The sequence below is a fragment of the Megalops cyprinoides genome, chromosome 6, assembly GCF_013368585.1.
Source record: "Megalops cyprinoides isolate fMegCyp1 chromosome 6, fMegCyp1.pri, whole genome shotgun sequence".
Taxonomy (NCBI): domain Eukaryota; kingdom Metazoa; phylum Chordata; class Actinopteri; order Elopiformes; family Megalopidae; genus Megalops; species Megalops cyprinoides.
The window spans coordinates 1,489,316-1,508,275 of NC_050588.1; the positions used below are offsets into that span (position 1 = coordinate 1,489,316).

General features: G+C 43.7%; 1 protein-coding gene across 2 annotated transcripts in view; it reads left to right on the forward strand.

The window, feature by feature from the left end:
* The window catches only part of LOC118779299 (SPRY domain-containing protein 3-like), a 75,598-nt gene that overhangs the window by 13,889 nt on the left and 42,749 nt on the right, over positions 1-18,960 (forward strand). For both annotated transcript variants that reach the window (XM_036531338.1, XM_036531339.1), the window contains exons 4-6: positions 6,388-6,512; positions 6,989-7,124; positions 9,296-9,484. In XM_036531338.1, the coding sequence (XP_036387231.1) occupies positions 6,388-6,512; positions 6,989-7,124; positions 9,296-9,484 (450 nt within the window). The remainder of the gene's footprint in view (positions 1-6,387; positions 6,513-6,988; positions 7,125-9,295; positions 9,485-18,960) is intronic.

Consider the following 18,960-nt stretch of genomic DNA (forward strand, 5'->3'; position numbering starts at 1 on the left):
CATTCCATAAACTGCTGACTCAAGGAATGTATTGGACCAAAGCCCTTTAGCGCACATCATACCTTCAGTAATATAGCCTATGAACATAATTAATTTTGTACTTAAGCAAAACACTGATGCCTATAAAAGTTCAAGCAGCCTTTGCTTTCGTGGACGGAATGGCTTCTGTAACTGCGGAGTCACGGAATATATTGTGCTAAATCCCTTTCATACACATCATACTTAAAGTAATATAGCAAAACAGTTAGGTGGACAAAATGAACATTCGATGGCACGAAATGATGAATATATAGCGCATTCTGCATTTTGTGCCACAAAAGCATAAATGCTGGCCTAGGACATCTATTACGTGGACAGAATTACTTTTGTCTACAAAATGAGTTTCTTTCGTCCACAAAATGAAAAGCACAACGGTCAATTCAATACATGACAGGAATCATCCGTTTTGTTTTCTGTGCACCAAAGTATGTGCTCTCTTCAATATATCGTGGACACAATGCTAACGCGTTATGGTTTCGTAATGAATTTATGCGTTTCATAGCACAGAAGGCATTCTGTCTATGAAAAAAGTGAGAAGGTCTGTTACACTTGGCACCCCACAGTTTATTGGCAAAATTGTTTTTATTAAATGATAAATAAAAAGTAGGCCGCTTTAACATCTAAATTTCTTGTATTACAGTAGCAATAACCTTAAAACTGCAACTGAGTACCCATCCTCCTAATAATCGAATGCTTAATTTCACAATCGAATGCCAAGTCAATAAACGAACCTTTGAAGCTTCGTATTTTTCAGTACACCCCTAACATGATTGCTTTTCAGAGTGGAGAAGTCTAGGTGAGAGTTGGCTTGGTGATAACTATACCCCTGCAGGGTACATTACCAGTTGTTTCACTAAATTCCCTGCTGTGGATGCTACGCTAGTTTTGCACATCACACTGAGTAATGGCGAACAGGGTTTGGCTGGGAAATTACCTGGAACGAGCTGAACCCAAATAGACTGCGACCAGCGTGGCGGGGCTCGTTATGAACATGTTCAGCACGGGTGACAAAAACGGAGTGAACTACACAGGTCGACATTTTAGGTTTCCTTGAGTGCGTTGTTTCAGAACCATTAAATAGGCACGGCGGTTGCCTCTCCAACCAGCTCTGCTCCTGTTGAAGCTCAATGTGCCTTTAAGCATGCATACTTGAGTGTTTTTATTACCCTGGGAATAACGGCGCTGACGCAGATGGATCTGGGCGAACACACCTTTACCGGTGCGTCAGGGGCACCTGGGGATGGGGGGTATTTGAGGGTACGCCGTGCTAATCCAATCAGTGTCGGTGTAGGCAGTTAGAGCGGGGGAAAACATGTCATAAACATTAAACAGGCTAGGGTTTTGTTTTGTTCGTTGCTTCTACAAACCGCGGTGCGCCTCTCGCTGAGTGAGTTGTCACCTGTACTGACAGGCCGGATTAAGCCTGCTGTTCCCACAGGAGGGAGATTAAATGCAGCAGTGCCGTTTGACACCCCCGTCGACACAATCTGAGCCGGTGGCGAGACCTGGAGTCCCCCCGATGTCCTGATCTCACGCCTGGGGGGATCGTTTACAGCCCTGACAGAGATGGTGACGAAGGTTCCTGCAAGTGCAGCGTGACCGAAAATCAGATCCAGAGAAAACGTGGGGATGAACCTTAAACGCACTAAGGAGAATTCCAAACACATTCTTTTTTTATTCTAAAATGTGCATATCCAAGAGTACAAATGCAATGTGATTTTATACCGAATTTGTGTACGGTAGTATGTGGTAGTGGTAAGGGGCAGGGCTTGTAACCAAAAGGTTGCTGGTTCCTTTCCCCTCTGCTGCACTGCTGTTGTACCCTTGGGAAAAATACTTAACCCACAACACCCTCAGTAAATATCAAGCTGTATGAATGGATAAAATTGTAACCTCTGTGAGTCATTCTGGATAAGAGCATCTACTAAATGACAATAAAGTAATGTAATTTTATAATAATAAAGGTAGAAGTTTTACTGAGGAATAGGCATTTGAAAATTGGTATCTTTTAGTCCATATTTCAAGTGGTTGATTGTAGCCATGACTCTAAAATGACATTGGGATCGAGTTCTAAATCCACTATAAGCCCCTCACCTCTTCATAAGTAGAGGGAATCGTAATCTCCAGCCCTGAATTGAAAGGGAGCCAACATGGTGCCCTAGGTGCATGGGTGATGTGCTGTGAGCTGTGTGTGGATAAACATGCTTGCAGCTGTGTTTTAGACCAGTCATCTCCTCAGATGAAATGCCCCAAACCAAGCACTTTTATGTGGATCACCCTATGAGGAAAAGTTATGAGGCACACCTGTGAGTGTCTCCAGGGGTCGTGTGCTTCTGATGTCATCTTCATGACCATGGGTGTCAACTCATCCAGTAGGGGAAGACTCCTTTCATCTCTGGTAAGCCATTTGGAAACATGGGTGTTCACATCGCTCAGCTGGGGAAGACTCTGCTCCTGTGCATGTGTGTAAACGGGACCGGAGCTGTGATGCCGAAACCCCTCCTCCCCTTTGCCCCACAGCATGGCGTGGCTGGCCGACCGAGCCCGGCTTTGCTGTGGTCAGGTCGGTCAGCGCCAGGTGGCCAAAAGGCCCAGCGTCAGCAGCGGGGGAGGTGCCAGGGGAGCCTCTGCCCTCGTTAGCGGGCCCCTGCGCCAGCGCTCTGCCCACCTCATGCTGAGTCACCCTCACATTTTCGGCAGGAGCGCTTTCAAGTCAGTGCGCCTTCCCAACACATCACTTAAAGTGCGTTGTAAAAATAAGACCCGACTGTGTGAATAGCCTCCCTGTCATGCCTTGATATCGATACCCTGAGGTGCTCTAATAACATACACACGGATACCCACAAGCATGTTGGCCTCTATTGTCTGTACTGTCAGTTACGGGAGGTGTCGGTTGTAGCTATAGGTGCTGTTCCCACAGTTCTTAAAGCATGCGTGTGGATTGGCTTTTTCTGTGCGGCATTAACGCAGTCATGAAAGTGCCACCTTGTTTTATGTGATGTGGTTTTTGAGAAGGCAACACACATTCTGTTTAATTCCCCCCTAAGATCAACAGTCTGGGGGTGTTTGTCCAACAACGGTCATTTGCCTGTCTGAATATGCGTCACAGACATCCTCAAGTTTCCCCATTACGCCTTCATAAGGGATCTCTGTTATCAGCGTCAACATACATTAATGGTTATACAACTGGGCATATTTCAAAGTATACATTTGAAATCTAGTTACCGTGGCCAGCTGGTCCTCTTTAAGGTGGAACTGTCTGTGTTGGGAGAGAGTAAGCTGGGGATTGTGCACTGTATAAACTAGCAGAATGTATCCATGAAAGAGAGAAGGAGAAGAGGAGGCATGTGTTGGGGGAAGCCAGTGAATTTCTCAGGTTGTTTCCACCTGAGGAAGAGGCTAGAGGAACCTTGTTTCATTCTGTGTCTGGTGAAGGCTGAAGTGAGAGCAATTTTTTTTTTCTTTTCTTTGGGGGGGGGGGGGTTCTGTTTTCACAGTTCTTCTGAATTCCTGTTGGGTGAAGGTAAAAAGACTCTCTCAGACCCCAATGTGTCCAGTAGAAATTGCATGTCCGTGAAGCTGCGAGAAATAACATTGCTTTGAGCACAGTCTCTCTGCTGCTTTGACCTACGTTTTTAAAAATTTTTTGGATGGGTCCCAATTTTTAGCACTCTCATGTGAATGAGGCGTGGACCCATTTTCCGGGGGGGGCGCTCGGACATGAGTGGAGGCTCCCGCCCTGCCCTGTCCCACCGATGCACGCACCTCCCTTAGGTGTGTATTTCCACTGCTCCACCCAGTACCCCCACCCTGTCATCACACAGATTAGGTGATAAAGGAGGAACATGACACAAGACAACAAAAAAAGAGGTGCACACTCTCACTTTCCCCGTCTCACACAGACAGTGGTGCAGGCCTTGGTGAGGTAATGGACAGCAGCTTAATGGGTCCTCATTCAAGTGCTTTCAATCTGTCAGTGATCCAATCGCTCCTCATACACCACCCCCGCAGTGATATAACTTAATTACTGTTAGCTGGAAAGTGGAGCCACTCTGAGGCAGCTGGCCTCCCACGGAGGAAGAGGAGTGAGGGCAGTTTTCCCATGAGTGCGAGGTTAAAACTTGCGCTTCAGCCAGAAATGTGGGGCGTGAGCAACGTCTTCCACAAGAGCGCCAGGCCATCCTTCTCGATGAAAACGACAAAGCGGCCAGAATATTTTCGTTGCTGTTCATAGCTTCAAAAACAAGTTATGCATGAAAGTGATTCCCGTCATGACTCAAGCAGTAAGCGTCCAATGAAATTGAGAACATGAAGGACAGAGATAACCTGAAGTGATCTGTAGGAGTGGTCTGCTCTCAGTGTTGGACCATGCAGTTTTCCCACACCAGTGTTACTAGCAACGATCTTTCTGAGTGGACCACAACTTGACCTTTTTAAATTAATTTTGAATTATTTTCATTTATTATTGCTTAAAATTACCAGTCATTTGAACACTCAAGCCATACTTATTTGCACTCTTTTATCAGTTATTTATCTGCTTAACACTTGACATGGCTTTAGAGCTCAAGCCTAATACCAAGGTGAGGTTCTTTTATGCATTACTTTCATGACATACAGATCCAAAGCATTTTGGTTAGCTTTCCTGTCTTGGCAGCAAATTCCAAAAATCGCAAGGAAACTTCCTGGTATGTGCTTGCCATTAAACAGGAGTTGTCTTTCTGGTTTAGTATCTCAGTGAACATTTAAGTGTTCAATTCCTATCCTGTTATTGAAAGCCTTCCTCATAACGGTGTCAGTTGGTATGCACACATAGTAGTGCACTGTGTTATAATTAGGGGTGTGCAAAAATATCATTTTTAAAAATCTGTCTGATTTGATATCGATCTGTAAAATTTGTGGATCGATCTTTTAGGCTAATATGTATTTTTTCCAGTTTTCTAGGTTCATTTCCGCAATGGTTAAACATAGCCTAAGAATTAAATAAATGGGCTCTGACATAGCCTAACTGTCGTATTAAAGGCAAATCAGCTGTTTTGGAGCAGGGAGAGATCTAAAACATGCAGGGCAGGGGGGCCTCCAGGAGAGGGTTGAGAAACACTGCTTTAGACTGTACTTAGCAAGCCTATATGGAATAGGCATGAGATTGGATGCTGCTGCTTACGAGTCAAAGCATACACTGTTAAACGATAAACTTTTTAATTGTAAGTATGCGAAGTTCACATTAAAACAACGATAGAAAGTATAGTACAGTACGTACATAAGACATTAGCATAGGCATTTATTATGACTATCAAGACATATGTATTATACAGTATACTATGTACTGTACCATTATACGCCTGGCAGCGCAATCACTTTATTTCCATGAGACATGAGATACACGTAATGCGTGCGGAAAGCGTTGCCTTCACTGCGTCTGGTTACGTCCGTTACGTCCCGTTCTGCGATCGGGATTTTTAAACTTTATTATAACCTTATGGGACTACGGACATATATGCGAACGGACGTTGTCCGAATGGATGTTAAGTGGCGCATGACTGTACATGCATTTGTGTTCCCTTTAGAGTTTTTAAACACCTCTCCAAATATGGAAAGCTGCGATACAGTATATCATATCTCATTCCTATTGAATCGATAACGAATTGGAATCTAATCGAATTGGATTGAATCGAAGGCTTGTGAATCGGAATCGAATTGAATCAGGGCATCTGTGCCAATACCCAGCCCTAGTTAATATGTGCCTGCTGACTGGATGTTGGATTGCATGGGTTATACCAGCGTTTCCCAAAACTCTCCTGGAGGACCCCTTGTCCTGCATATTTTAGGTCTCTCCCTGCTCCAAAACAGCTGATTCAAATGATCAACTTGTTATGAACTCCTGAATCTGCTTAATAACAAAATGATCATTTAAATCAGTTGTGTTGGAGCAGAGAGAGATCTAAAACATGCAGGACAAAGGGTCCTCCAGGAGAGGTTTGGGAAAGGCTGGGTTACACTGTGTTACCTGCAGCAGTGTGCTGTGTTAACTGTGTTAGCTGAGTAGATGTAGCAGTGCCCTGTGGCCCTGTGCTGTTCTGTGTTAGCTTATTGGATGTAGCAGTGCCCTATGGCCCTTTGCTATTCTGTGTTAGCTGAGTGGATGTAGCAGTGCCCTGTGGCCCTGTGCTATTCTGTGTTAGCTGAGTGGATGTAGCAGTGCCCTGCGGCCCTTTGCTATTCTGTGTTAGCTGAGTGGATGTAGCAATGTAATGGTTATGCTGTTTTTGCTGAGTGGATATAGCAGTGCCCTGTGCTATTCTGTGTTGGTTGAGTGGAATTGAAGTTGGAGGGATCTGTGATGTGTTTCAGGTGACCATAATGGACACAGGGGTGAGGGGGACAATCGCCGTGGGCCTGGTGCCACAGCATTACAAACTGGACCACCAGCCTGGGTGGCTCCCATACTCCATCGCCTACCACGCTGACGATGGCAAGTAAGTGTTTGGTGTGTGTGTGTGTGTGTTTAGCAGGGCAGGGATGGGGGTGGAGCAGGGGTTGCAAATGTAGCAGAGTTGAAGTGAAGAGCTCGTGTGAGTCCGGCTGCAGTGGCTACGTCACTCCCTGAGACCTGGTTAAGTAGCGTTGTTGCCGACAGGCTAGGGGCAATTTGCCTTTAGCTCAACTGGCAAAGACGCTGGCCGTAAGGGGTTGGCAGCGAGCAGTGAGAACCTCGGTTCGAAACTCGCTCACTCGCTGTCCCACGCAACATCTAATACACAATGCAGAAAGATCCCACCCGCTACACAAGGCTGTTTGGATCGCCAAAGTTTGAACAAATTCTGGGGTTTTTCGTTGAAGAACCTCAAAATGGAGTGTGTGCTATTTGTGTAGATAGATTATCCATTTGCAGCAGCGTAGCTGTTGCTCTTTACTGCTGGTTGGAGCTTCTTCCCTTTTCCCCAACCCACAGACTCTACAATGGCAATACTGTGGGCCAACAGTTTGGGCCCAAATGCAGCCGCGGGGACAGGATTGGTTGCGGGATTTACTTGGACTCTTTTGACGCTGGTCTGACGACTGTCTTCTTCACCAAGAATGGCAAAGAGGTAAGCCTTGGCCCCTACCTCCCCATCCATCCACGTGTCATGTCTAAGCGAGGGTTGTGTGGAGATTCTGCTCAATTACACAGAGAGGCGTTACACACATCTGTGGCTAACAGGTCAGGCACTGAGGGTGTAAAAATAGACTTCCCTCTAGTTTTGTACATTTCATTATCTCAATCTTGTGTGCCTTTTTTAAGTGACCAATGAAAAATTCTGCTGCGCTAATATTACTGTTAACCGATAAGTATATGTCACTAATCATTCGCTTTCTCAGAGACTGATCTCAGCAAACTGGCTGTCAGGTTGACTGACAGAAAATGCATGATGTGCAACTCATGTTATTTGTTGGAGGACTCACTAACTCTTCTAAAAAAATAGCTTTAATAGGCTGTCCGCTCGACTGCCTGTTGCACCTCGGGCAACACAGATTAGCAGACGTCTGCAATCTAAAATCCTTTTAGAAAGTTTAATGTTGTTGGCAGAAGTTGAAACGAAAGAATATAAGAGGGAGAAAGCATAACTTCCAACGGAAAACCTATGAATCACGTGCGCTCCTGAGGGCAATTTAAAAGCGATGGAGACTGCGAATCAGTGTAGCCAGATTTCGCAGAGCTTGCTGGGGCTGATTTCCTCCTCCACTGGCAGATGGATGCTTTGTTGCTGCATCTCCGAATATCAGCCAGTGGTGAACAACCTAACTTTTTATAAGTCTCTAACAGCACTCGTTTTCCTATTCTCTAACAGTACTTACACCGTGTGCCATGTAGAGAATAGCATGCATAGTAATCTAACCTCCAGCTGACTCACAAGACATGAACAAAAAAGAGAGTAACAAATAATAATAAATAAATAAGTTGGATTTAACTATTTCACATGAAGTTTATGAAAACAAAAATTACAGTAAAACATTAGTGGAATTTCAAAAAGTATATTACAGATCTACAAAATTTTTTTAAGGTTTTCAAAATATATTTTTAACATTTATTTTATTGCATTGTTTGTAATTTGTCCTCCTTTTTCCTTTTTTGGTGTGATATGCACTCCCAATCCAATGCTGGATTTTGAACAAAGGTGAGTTCCATTCATTTGTCAGTGATTAAGACCACTGACAGTAATTTCATAAAGCAGTCCAGTCAGTGGTTAAGTGATTTCCTGTGTCACAGAGGTCCCTCCCTCAGCTGTGCATTTTACTGCAGGTGTCCAGACTGCTCCCTCCGTACTGCATACAGGGATAGTCTGAGAGACTGCCAGCATTGCTCCCCGGTCTGTGGACCACAGAGAATGTGGAAGTCTGGGGGAGTGGGGCCAATGAGGTGGTGGTGGTGATTACTATCTTCCATAAAGTTGAGCCCATAGCAAGTAATGCCTTATTCTACACTAAACCTGCTTTACAGCAAAGTGTTTTTACAGATGGATGAGATGGCTTGTGCTGTAGGCCACCATACTGTCAGTATAGCTCATGGCAAAGAACTGGTAGCCAGCAGCAGGATTTCATTGATCATCAGTTGAAATATGACAAAGGCGCCACGGAGGTCAAATAGGAGAATGTTGAATTGGGATATTCCTAACACTACAGATAAGACTAGCTGAAAAGATATAAAACTGCTTGAATTTTGAACAGCTGGCTGGAATCCTTGTGGGAAGATATAAGAAAATAGATGCTTAACTGCATTAGCTGGTAGCTGCTCTGATTTTCTTTGTTGCCTACAGTTTTTTTTCAGTTAAAAATGCAGCAGGTTGGTTAAAAAGACAAGTTAAAAATAATAGGCGGTTAGGCAGTTAGCTCGTGCACATGCGTGCTATCCATATTCAGTTTATTTTTTTCAGTCATGGGGAATTGCTTTTACTGTATCTTCAAGAAGCTGGAAAATGACTTGATTTTAAATATGATGGCCAGCTGAAATGCCAGTCCTACACTTGAAATGCATGAACATATCAAACTGTATAATGATTATTTAACAAACCATTTTAGTGAAGCTGGTGTGTTTTTTCTGTTGTGACCGACAAAATTAAACGCCATTGGTGATTGATGGGAGTTTTTCCTGAGTGGAGAGAGCGCTGTACCATGATTAATTGTAAGTTAAAGGAAGGTTTTATAGTTGTCATCGAGGATTGCAGTGCAGTGCAGTGGCTATCCCTGGGTAACACAGGATTGAAATGTATGCGTGGTACAGGTGGGCTCGGTGGTGTTCCCGGCCTCACCGGACGGGCTCTACCCCGCCATTGGGATGCACTCACTAGGGGAAGAGGTGCGGCTGGACCTGCAGGCGGAGTGGGGGGCGGACGAGGACGACAGCGTGATGATGGTGGACAGCCACGAGGATGAGTGGGGGCGGCTGCATGACGTGAGAGCCACTGGCACGGTAAGGCTCTTGTCCCCTTACCTCACTGGATGCTAGTACATTTCTCAAGCCTCTGGGGCGGCAGTGTAGCGCATAGTGGTTAAGTAGCAGGACTCATAACCAAAAGGTTGCCGGTTCAACTGCTGTACCCTTGGGCAAGGTACTTAACGCACAGTTGCCTCAGTAAATATCCAGCTGTATAAATGGATAACATTGTAAAGAACTGTAACCTATGTAAGTCGCTTTGGATAAAAGCGTCTGCCAAATGAATAAATGTAAAATGTAAAATGTAAATGTAAATGCCTCTGTCAGCCTGCTCACTCATTCTGGCTTGAGCAGTTTAGACATCTAGGCAGCAGTGTGGTGTAGCGGTATGGAAGAGAGCTTGTAATGGAAGGATTGCTGGTTTTATTCCCTGCAGGGGCACTGCTGTTCTACCCTTGGGCAAGGTACTTAACCCACAGTTGCCTCAGTAAATATCCAATTGTATAAATGGATAAAATTGTAACCTATGTACAACACTCTGGGTGAGAGAGTCTAATAAATGACTATAATGTAATGTAGACATGTTTGCAAGAAGTAATATCTTCACCTTGCTACAGTTGTATGTTTGTATGTAGTTTAAGTTGACAACACAGGGATTGTCTGTTCTGTGAACTGAAAATTGAAATTGTAACCTGAACGGAAGAGCAGTGATATGCTTTGACAACAAAAATCATATGGAGTGATAGCGTAAGAAACATTGAGATGTGGTCAAACTACAATGAGGTTTCATCTAGGTCAGACAAGCACAAAGCAAGCTGCTTGACACTGTGAGCATCTTGCTTGATTATATGGAACAATTACTCAGTTATTGCAGCAGTACCCAATTTAATGCTGAATTCAATGGAGCGCCAGTGAAGGGAGGCCAAGACAGGTGAAACGTGGTCAATGATTTTATTCAAAAATCTTTGCGGCTTTATTCTGGGGCTGTTGCAGAGTGAACAGAATAAAGGCCTGTCAGCCAGACAGTAAGGCATGGCAATAATACAACTATGCTGAGGTAAAGGGAAGGATGAGTCTCTTTGCATCCTTGACAAATTGGAAGACTATTAATTAGGGGCCAAGCACCAAAGGTGCTAGGCACCTATTGTAATTGTTAGAATTTTTCACAATTATACTTTCTCCCATGGGAGTCTATGGCAGCCCATAGAACCCCTTGGTGGATTTTTATGAAATTTGGCACATTGATAGAGGACAGTCCAAAGTATCCAGGTATCAAATTTGGGGTCAATCCATCCATCTCTGTAGCACCACCAACAGGCCAAATTTCAAGGTACGTTTTTGCTTATAACTTTTGAACCGTTTGTCCTAGGGTGGTGATTTTTTTCCCCTGAATCCTTGGGGCATTGCGATTCGAATGCACTCATTGTCATTAAAGTCCGCCATATTGGATTTTCCACCATTTAGAAGTTTTTGAAAAACCTACTTTTGCAAACTAGTCCTAGACCGCCTACCACCAAATTTGGTACGTATCATCTACACAGGGTTCTGACCAACATTTATTCAAAGAATTTTGCTAGGGCAGACACTGTTGGCGCTGTCCAATGAAATTCCATGATGAAGACACCAAAACAGGAAGTGAGTCATATCTCAGCAGTGCTTTGTTGGAGTGATGCCAAACTTAGTACACTTCGTTGATATTAGGAATACTTGGTATGCACCAAGTTTAATGAATTTTGGCCACTTGGGGGCGCTATACCATAATAAATTTAAATCCCCATTACTCTGGCTTGACAGCAGATATTTCAACTGAACTTCTTGTGCTTCATCAAAGTTAAGGATCCTAACTGGGAACTTATGAAACCTCTGCATCACCCATTTTTTGTTTCATCCATCTTTGATTTTGTCAAAAACACGTTTAACCACCTCCTCCTAGAGTTATGGCACAATGAGGTTTTGTGTATTACCTCTTTGTACCATTGTCTTTAACAGTTGTTAAATGATAGTTGCCAGGCTGAACAATATGGCCGCAGTGTACCCACAAATTCGCCCGTGAAGTCGCCATAAAGGAAGAGTGGCCATATCTCTGCAATGCTTTTGTTCATTGGCATAAAACTCGGTACACATGCTTATAATTAGGCCTGGGTGGAACACACCAAGTTCAGTGAAATTTGGCCACTTTGGGGTGCTATACTGAAAAACAGGTTTAAACCCCTGTGTCCATGTACTTAGATTTTAATGACATTTTGTTCCAATGGACATCACAAGGCACAGACCACACAAAGAAAAGCAGATATTACCACCAGTTTTTTGTAGGTCATTACATCATTACATGTCAGGTCCTAACTGGGAAATGAACACATAGTTCAATGTCCAAATGGCATGGCTGCTAAGATACAATCAGTTTGTAGCACTTAAAGTAGGCACATCTCCTGCACTGTTTGACCTACTGCCACAACTGATACACTAAATAGTGTTGAAGAAACACTTGGACTTTCCATATTGGCCAGAATGTAAGACAGAGTTTTTTTTTTCTACTTCATAAATTACATCTGAAAAGTGGGGTTGTCTTACATGGGAGGACTAGACTTTTTAATATCATTATACATTAGCAACAGCAGATGGCACCATTTATCTGAAATTGTTCAGTGGTATTAGAAATCCCAGTAGGCTAGTTTATTTTTATTTTTATTTAAATGTGGTAATTTCATCTAACAGATGTAGAAAATATATTATCTTACCTTGGTTTATTTGCTGTTTTATTAAATTGATATCAAATGAAATTATTTCTTTAAACACAAGTTTTTCATAAATTTTTCCATTTTTCTCCCCAATTTGGAATGGCCAATTCCCCGAATTTTTTTGGAATGCTCAATTTGTCATTGATGTTCGGTCCCATTGCACAACCCCCACTTTTAATCCGAGAGAGCGTGGACAAGCACATGCCCTCCTCTGAGACACGTGATGTCAGCCGCTGTTTCTTTTTCGCACTGCGATCCACAAGCTAAGCTAGCACAGAGATGAGTCGGAGGAAGAAATTTCATATGCAGCTTTGGCACGTGGACCACAGGCACCCGATCGACCAGCAGGGGTCGCTGTTGCTAATGGGACCGAAGCCCCTGCCAACGTACCCACCCCTATCCCTGGTGGAACAAAGCCAGTGTGTTCCGCCTGTGAGCTCCCGGTCACTGTCGGCTAGTGACAGGCTCGGGATTGGACCTGGGCCGTAGCATTCAGTATACACTTGGAACAAGTGCTTTTACCGACTGAGCCACTCAGGAGCCCCTTTAAATAAATAAATAATAATAATTAAAAAATTATTAGTATGATTTGATCTTCAAAAAGTCTGTTACCAAAAACAGGTGTTGAAAAATTGGGGTCCTTTTCTAATGAGGCACATGTTGTTATATTCAGCTAATATGGTATGTTCTCTGCCATTTTTCCCACGATTTTGGATTTTTTCAAATACCCAAAAATGGCACTCCTCCAACAGCGTTGGCACTTGTTATTGCATGTCCCAAGAAGGCACACTGCAGTATGGCAGTATGGTGGTGCAAATGGGTAGCACTACTGCCTAACAATATGGAGGTTTCAAGTTTGGGATGTGTCTGCGTTCAGTGTACCTTGTCCCTGTGTTCATGTGGGTTTCCTCTGGGTATTCTAGTTTTCTACCACAGTCCAAATACGTTCAGGTAATGTCAGTTGGACATGCTATATTGCCCATAGGTGTGAGTGTAAGAGTGGGTGTCAATGTGTCTGTTCACATTGTGATGGACTGGTGTCTTGTTGAGGGGTTGTTCTGATTAGTTGTCTACCTGGTAGCTCTGTGTTGCTTGGTCCCTTCATTGCTGCTTGCAGCTATATTTTTGTATTGTTTCTGTGCTCGGAAAGCCACTCTAAAGATGTTTTTCATTAGAAGCAAGAGATGGAAAGATATGAGAGCCAAGTTTTGTAAGCTTTGTTATCAAAGTTAGAGAAAAGCCTTCCACATTTAGTACTAATCTCATGGGTTAAAGATCTCCGGCCCCTCGCTGGAAATCCAGCGTGCAGAGATTTTAGATCAGGCAATAAATTATCACTAGCATATATGAGCTCTGATATTACCAGACCGGAACGCAATTTTATGATGAGTTTTAACCGATGGTAGCCTGTTTAGGCGACGTACTGGCACAAGAGCAATGTTCTTATCCAATCGGCAACTAGTTTCAACTTTCTGTGAGGCAGGGCCTGGAAGTACACTATATGGACAAAAGTATTTGGCCACACCTGTTAAGTATTGAATTCAGGTGTTTCAATCAGACCCGTTGCCACAGGTGTATAAAATCAAGCACCTAGCCATGCAGTCTCCATTTGCAAACTGTGATACAAAATGGGTCGTTCTGAAGAGCTCAGTGACTTCAAGCGTGGTACTGTGATAGGATGCCACCTTTGCAATAAGACGATTCATGAAATTTCATCCCTGCTGGATATTCCACGGTCAACTGTAAGTGATATTATTAGAAAGTGGAAGTGCTTAGGAACAACAGCAACTCAGCCACAAAGCGGAAGACCATGTAAAATCACAGAGCGGGGTCAACGACTGCTAAGGCGCATGGTGCGTAAAAGTCGCCTGCTGACTGCTAAAACGCTCTGCTGATTCCATAGCTGAAGAGTTCCGAAGTTCCACTGGCATTAATGTAAGCACAAAAACTGTGTGGCGGGAGCTTCATGGAATGGGTTTCCATGGCCGAGCAGCTGCATGCAAGCCTCACATCACCAAGTCCAATGCCAAGCGTCGGATGGAGTGGTGTAAAGCACACCGACACTGGACTGTGGAGCAGTGGAGACGTGTTCTGTGGAGTGATGAATCACACTTCTCTGTTTGGCAGTCAGATAGGCGAGTTTGGGTTTGGCGGATGCCAGGAGAACGTTACCTGCCTGACTGCATTGTGCCAACTGTGAAGTTTGGTGGAGGAGGGATAATGGTATGGGGCTGTTTTTCAGGGTTTGGGCTAGGCCCCTTATCTCCAGTGGAGGGCATCTTAATGCTTCAGCATACCAAGACATTTTGGACAATGCTATGCTTCCAACTTTGTGGCAACAGTTTGGGGAAGGCCCTTTCCTATTCCAACATGACTGTGCCCCAGTGCACAAAGCAAGGACTATAAAGACATGGTTTGATGAGTTCGGTGTGGAAGAACTTGACTGGCCCGCACAGAGCCCTGACCTCAACCCCATCGAGTACCTTTGGGATGAACTGGAACAGAGATTGCGAGCCAGGCCTTCTCGTCCAACATCAGTGCCTGACCTCATAAATGCTCTACAGAATGAATGGGCACAAATTCCCACAGAAACACTCCAAAATCTTGTGGAAAGCCATCCAAGGAGAGTGGAAGCTGTTATAGCAGCAAAAGGGTGACCAACTCCATATTAAAGTATATGTATTTGAATACAATGTCATTACAATGTAATGGTCAGGCGTCCGAATACCTTTGTCAATATAGTGTACCAGGTATGACCAACTTGTACAGATCTCTCTGATGCACCCAAGTCAAGCAATGTTTTTTTCTGTCTGACTGAAAACACAAGATATGCCTGCACAAAATATTATCAAACAGAAATGGACTTGAAAAAGAAAAATAATTCTGGTGTCCACCAATATTACAAACTTGAACAATGTTCCCTGCAATTATTGCAAGGTTGTTTTTATTCAAAAACATATAATTTATCAACAACAACCCCTATGTGATGTGTTGAGATGGTGCTAGCGAGCGTTGAGTGTCATCTAGTGTTTTCTTCATGATCATGGCTGATTGCGTGGGTTTAATTTCTTATTAAAGAACAGAATGAAGACGCTAGTTGGGAGTGCAAAGAGTTTTGACAGTGGTGTGTCAGACATGTTTGTACATGAGTCATGCAGCTGTGTGAAAGGGACCATTTCTGTTATCCTCGATAATTTCATAAATGTAACAGGACCTAGGACAGAGGGCTTTTCATATTTTTACAAGACTTTCCGTGATGCCTCAGCATTTACTCCGCATGTTGCAGTTAATGAGTTTTCTCATTTTTTACATGCCACATGCATTTTATGACAGCCTTTTTTGCTTTATGTTATCTAACCACGTCAGATGTGTTTGGCAGAATTCATTATCACAAAGGGTGACTGGACTTGAGGTGTACAGATTGTAAGCTTATGAGTTTATTAGGCGGACTCTTGAAAACATGGTCCTTCTCTTATATTATTTATATTATTTAAATGAAGTCAATATGGAAGAGTTCTCTTGACATGCTTTTTATCAAAGGTTACATTTGGCCTTTGTTTAGGCAGACAGACCACAGCACCTTAATGGCTTGTCAGCACATAGCTGAGGTGCATTGAGATTTCATTAAGGCCACAGCCTCAGCACTGCCTGACCTCAGGACAGAGACTTGAAACAAGGGTTACTTAATAGAGTGGCTGAGTTTATGGAGGTGTGACTTCAACTTTAAGGGTATTAAAGTGTGCTTTACAGTTTTACCTACTGCTCCATTTCAGAGCAGAGCAGCATTAACTCTTTTAAATAATTTAAATCAGCGTGGTTTATAGGCAGGAGATGAAGTGTCTGTAGGCATGAGACAAAATATCAAAATTTGGCAACATCAGGAAATGATGAAATGTTTGAGGGCACTGAGGACATGCCACAAAATCAAATTACGCCATGACTTGGAATAAAACCATCTGGAATGTAATGCACACCTTCCTCCCCAGTTCATGTCAGTGGGATTTTTTCTTGCTTTATGCATTATGTCCACTACACCTGTGGAGTGCTGTTTGCTTTTAAGTAGCCATTTGAACTGATCAACACCACCATTAGACACCACTGTCAGCTGATAGACAACAGAATGGCTAGCACCATCCCCCTCTGGGTGTGACACCTGTATGGTGACACATCCAAGCTGTTTTCACATATGAACTCCGGACAAAGTGCGGGGAATCAGGTCCTCAACTTGGCGGGATTTGCCCTTTCACACATGTAGCACACAACAGGAGATTGTCCGTGACAGACGCGTCCTCACCTACAGGAAATACTCCGGTTTGGTTTAGGTGAGGGGCGGCGCCTGGGTAGAGCGTGCAGGAGGCAGGACATGACGCAAGAAGTACGCTGCAGAAATCGCAGTGGCTGTATTCGAAACTGGCTACTGCATACTGTGTACTGCGTACTACACAAGTATATACTGTATACTACATGCTATTTTTCAGTGTAGTTACATTGTCGCTTGAAATCATTGCGAGTTTAGAAACGTCAAGATTTCCTCGTGGTATTTTCCAGTTAGACGCCACTTGCATTCTCACGAGTGAAAATTATTGACAAGATCACCCAAAGTATTCACGAGTTGAAGTATTTTCAGTTTTTTTCTTTTCAATGTCTTACCTTTCGGTGGTATGGGTACATAATGTGGCACGGAGGAGGAGAAGGCGAACATAGCTATTGTACTTTTGGGTAGCCTATAAAAAAATCACACATAGCCATCCAAATGGTGCTACCAGTACACATAATTTATTATTAATGATACATTCATTATAACAATAAGGTAAGTTTTTGTTGTTCGCTATGTAATGTTAGGTCACCAGTTCACCTATCTCACTATACCTATCACTATTAGCTACAGCTTAGCTAGCTACTAACCAGATAATAAACTACTAACCAATGTTATTAATCATTGTAAGAGACAAGTTTTGGCAGTATAGCTATAGCTAACTCTCTTTAATGATCATTGGACTCAAAATAGCATGTATTTGGACGTATCCGCAATGTCAACGAAACAGTGGAAAGCAATGTACAGGCAAGCAGAAAAGAGTACAAGGCAGATGTTTGTATTCTTCTGGTTTCACGCCAAGATAGAAAGAAAGATAGAAACAAGATCATCAACATGCCCACTCGCTCGCGGTGGATTCTCTGGAACGTTGCCTGCTCTATTCACACATGGGCTCACTCCGACATGAGATGGACTTTGTACTAGGGAGCTGGCAGAACGAAGTCCGTCACATGTCCGGTCCGACTGTTTTGGACATTTGCGTTCCCACATACACCTCCTCCGGGTAAGGGCCGGATACGTTCCGGCGTCCAGTAATGTATGCAGTAATGCAGTGTCTGAAAGGGGCTCCAGAAAACATTTATGGAAATGTTTTCTGTAAAGCTTTTTGTTTGGATTCATAACTTGAAAGGGGTAGCTCCGCTGCCCTGCAGAAAGTTTTTTTTCATTCTTTCTTTTCTTCCTGGGGGCCACGTGTGGGTTGAGTGGCTGATTTAAGAGATTTAGGAGGCTGAAGATGCAGGAGGAGATCGGTGGTGTTTGGATACATGCAGTGGCCATTATGCAGTGGTGGCAGAGACCGATTGGTCTCTCGGTTCCTCTCTGCTGAGAGTTGGGCTTAAACGTGATTTGAGCGACGCTGAGTGGGAACATGGTTTGTTAGGAAAGCTTTTCCCAACCCATCAGGATTAAGCAGCGTCAGCCGCAGGATGGGAGGAAGTGCTCTAAGTGGTGGGGTGTGGTTCGGGGGCTCAGCACTTGCAGGCACTTAGGATTTCATCCTGTTTAAATGAAGCAAGTGTTACCCCTGCTGTTAGTGGTGAACTTAACACCAAACAACCGATCCCCCCGTTGTATTCATCACTGGCTCAAAGCAAGATGGTTTCCCAACAGTATGTTTTTAGTTTTTTGTCCTCACCAGCGCAGAGGGTTGTTAGATGCACTGTGTTCTGCAAACGCTCTTTTTCAGTGTGACAGAAATACATTTGAGGAGCAGATGTCATGGGCCATGTGACATGTGTAACTGATCAGACGAAACTGTCAAATATCTCCAGCAGACAAACAAAAGCTTTTTCTGGAAACGGCTTTTCTTGGAGAAATGTCTGTTCTGAAATGGATCATCTGGTCTTGTATCCAAGAAGCCACTTCAAACCTTTTGCACATTGTTTGCTGTTATGAAGAAGCAGTTCACTTGAAATTTAGATACTGGGTCTGTCACCACTTATGTCAACAGTGAAAGAATGGGTTAAAGTAAGGGTTGAAGAAGAGTTGCCTGATGAGGTTTTTGTTGAACTGGAATGTGTCGGGGGGGGGGGGGGGGGGGGGCAGAATGAAAAAGGCATAATGTCGATAGAGCCAACTTCTGTGGATCCTTTTGTGTGCACTGTTTAAATTGCATTAAAAGGAGACGGATGCGCCTGTCATGATAAGTCGTTATCTCATTTCAGATCTACACCAGCTGTCATCGAGGCCTGCTCGCTCCAAACACAGCTCTTATTTGGACGGTTATCCGTCATTGATGGAGAGTGAGGTGTTTGGAGAAGGTGAAAACTATCGGAATGGAATTTTTTATTATTTCCTGCCCTGTAACTTGCCGGTTCCTCTGGGGACAAACCCTTTTTCGTTCCTTGCTTGTGTCCCTTCGCGATCAGCAGGACCCTTGTCTTCCAGTGTTCCAGGAAACTTCCTTAGGACTGTATTTGGGCTGTATGGGCTGCAGCATCATTTGGTGTTGCTCAGTT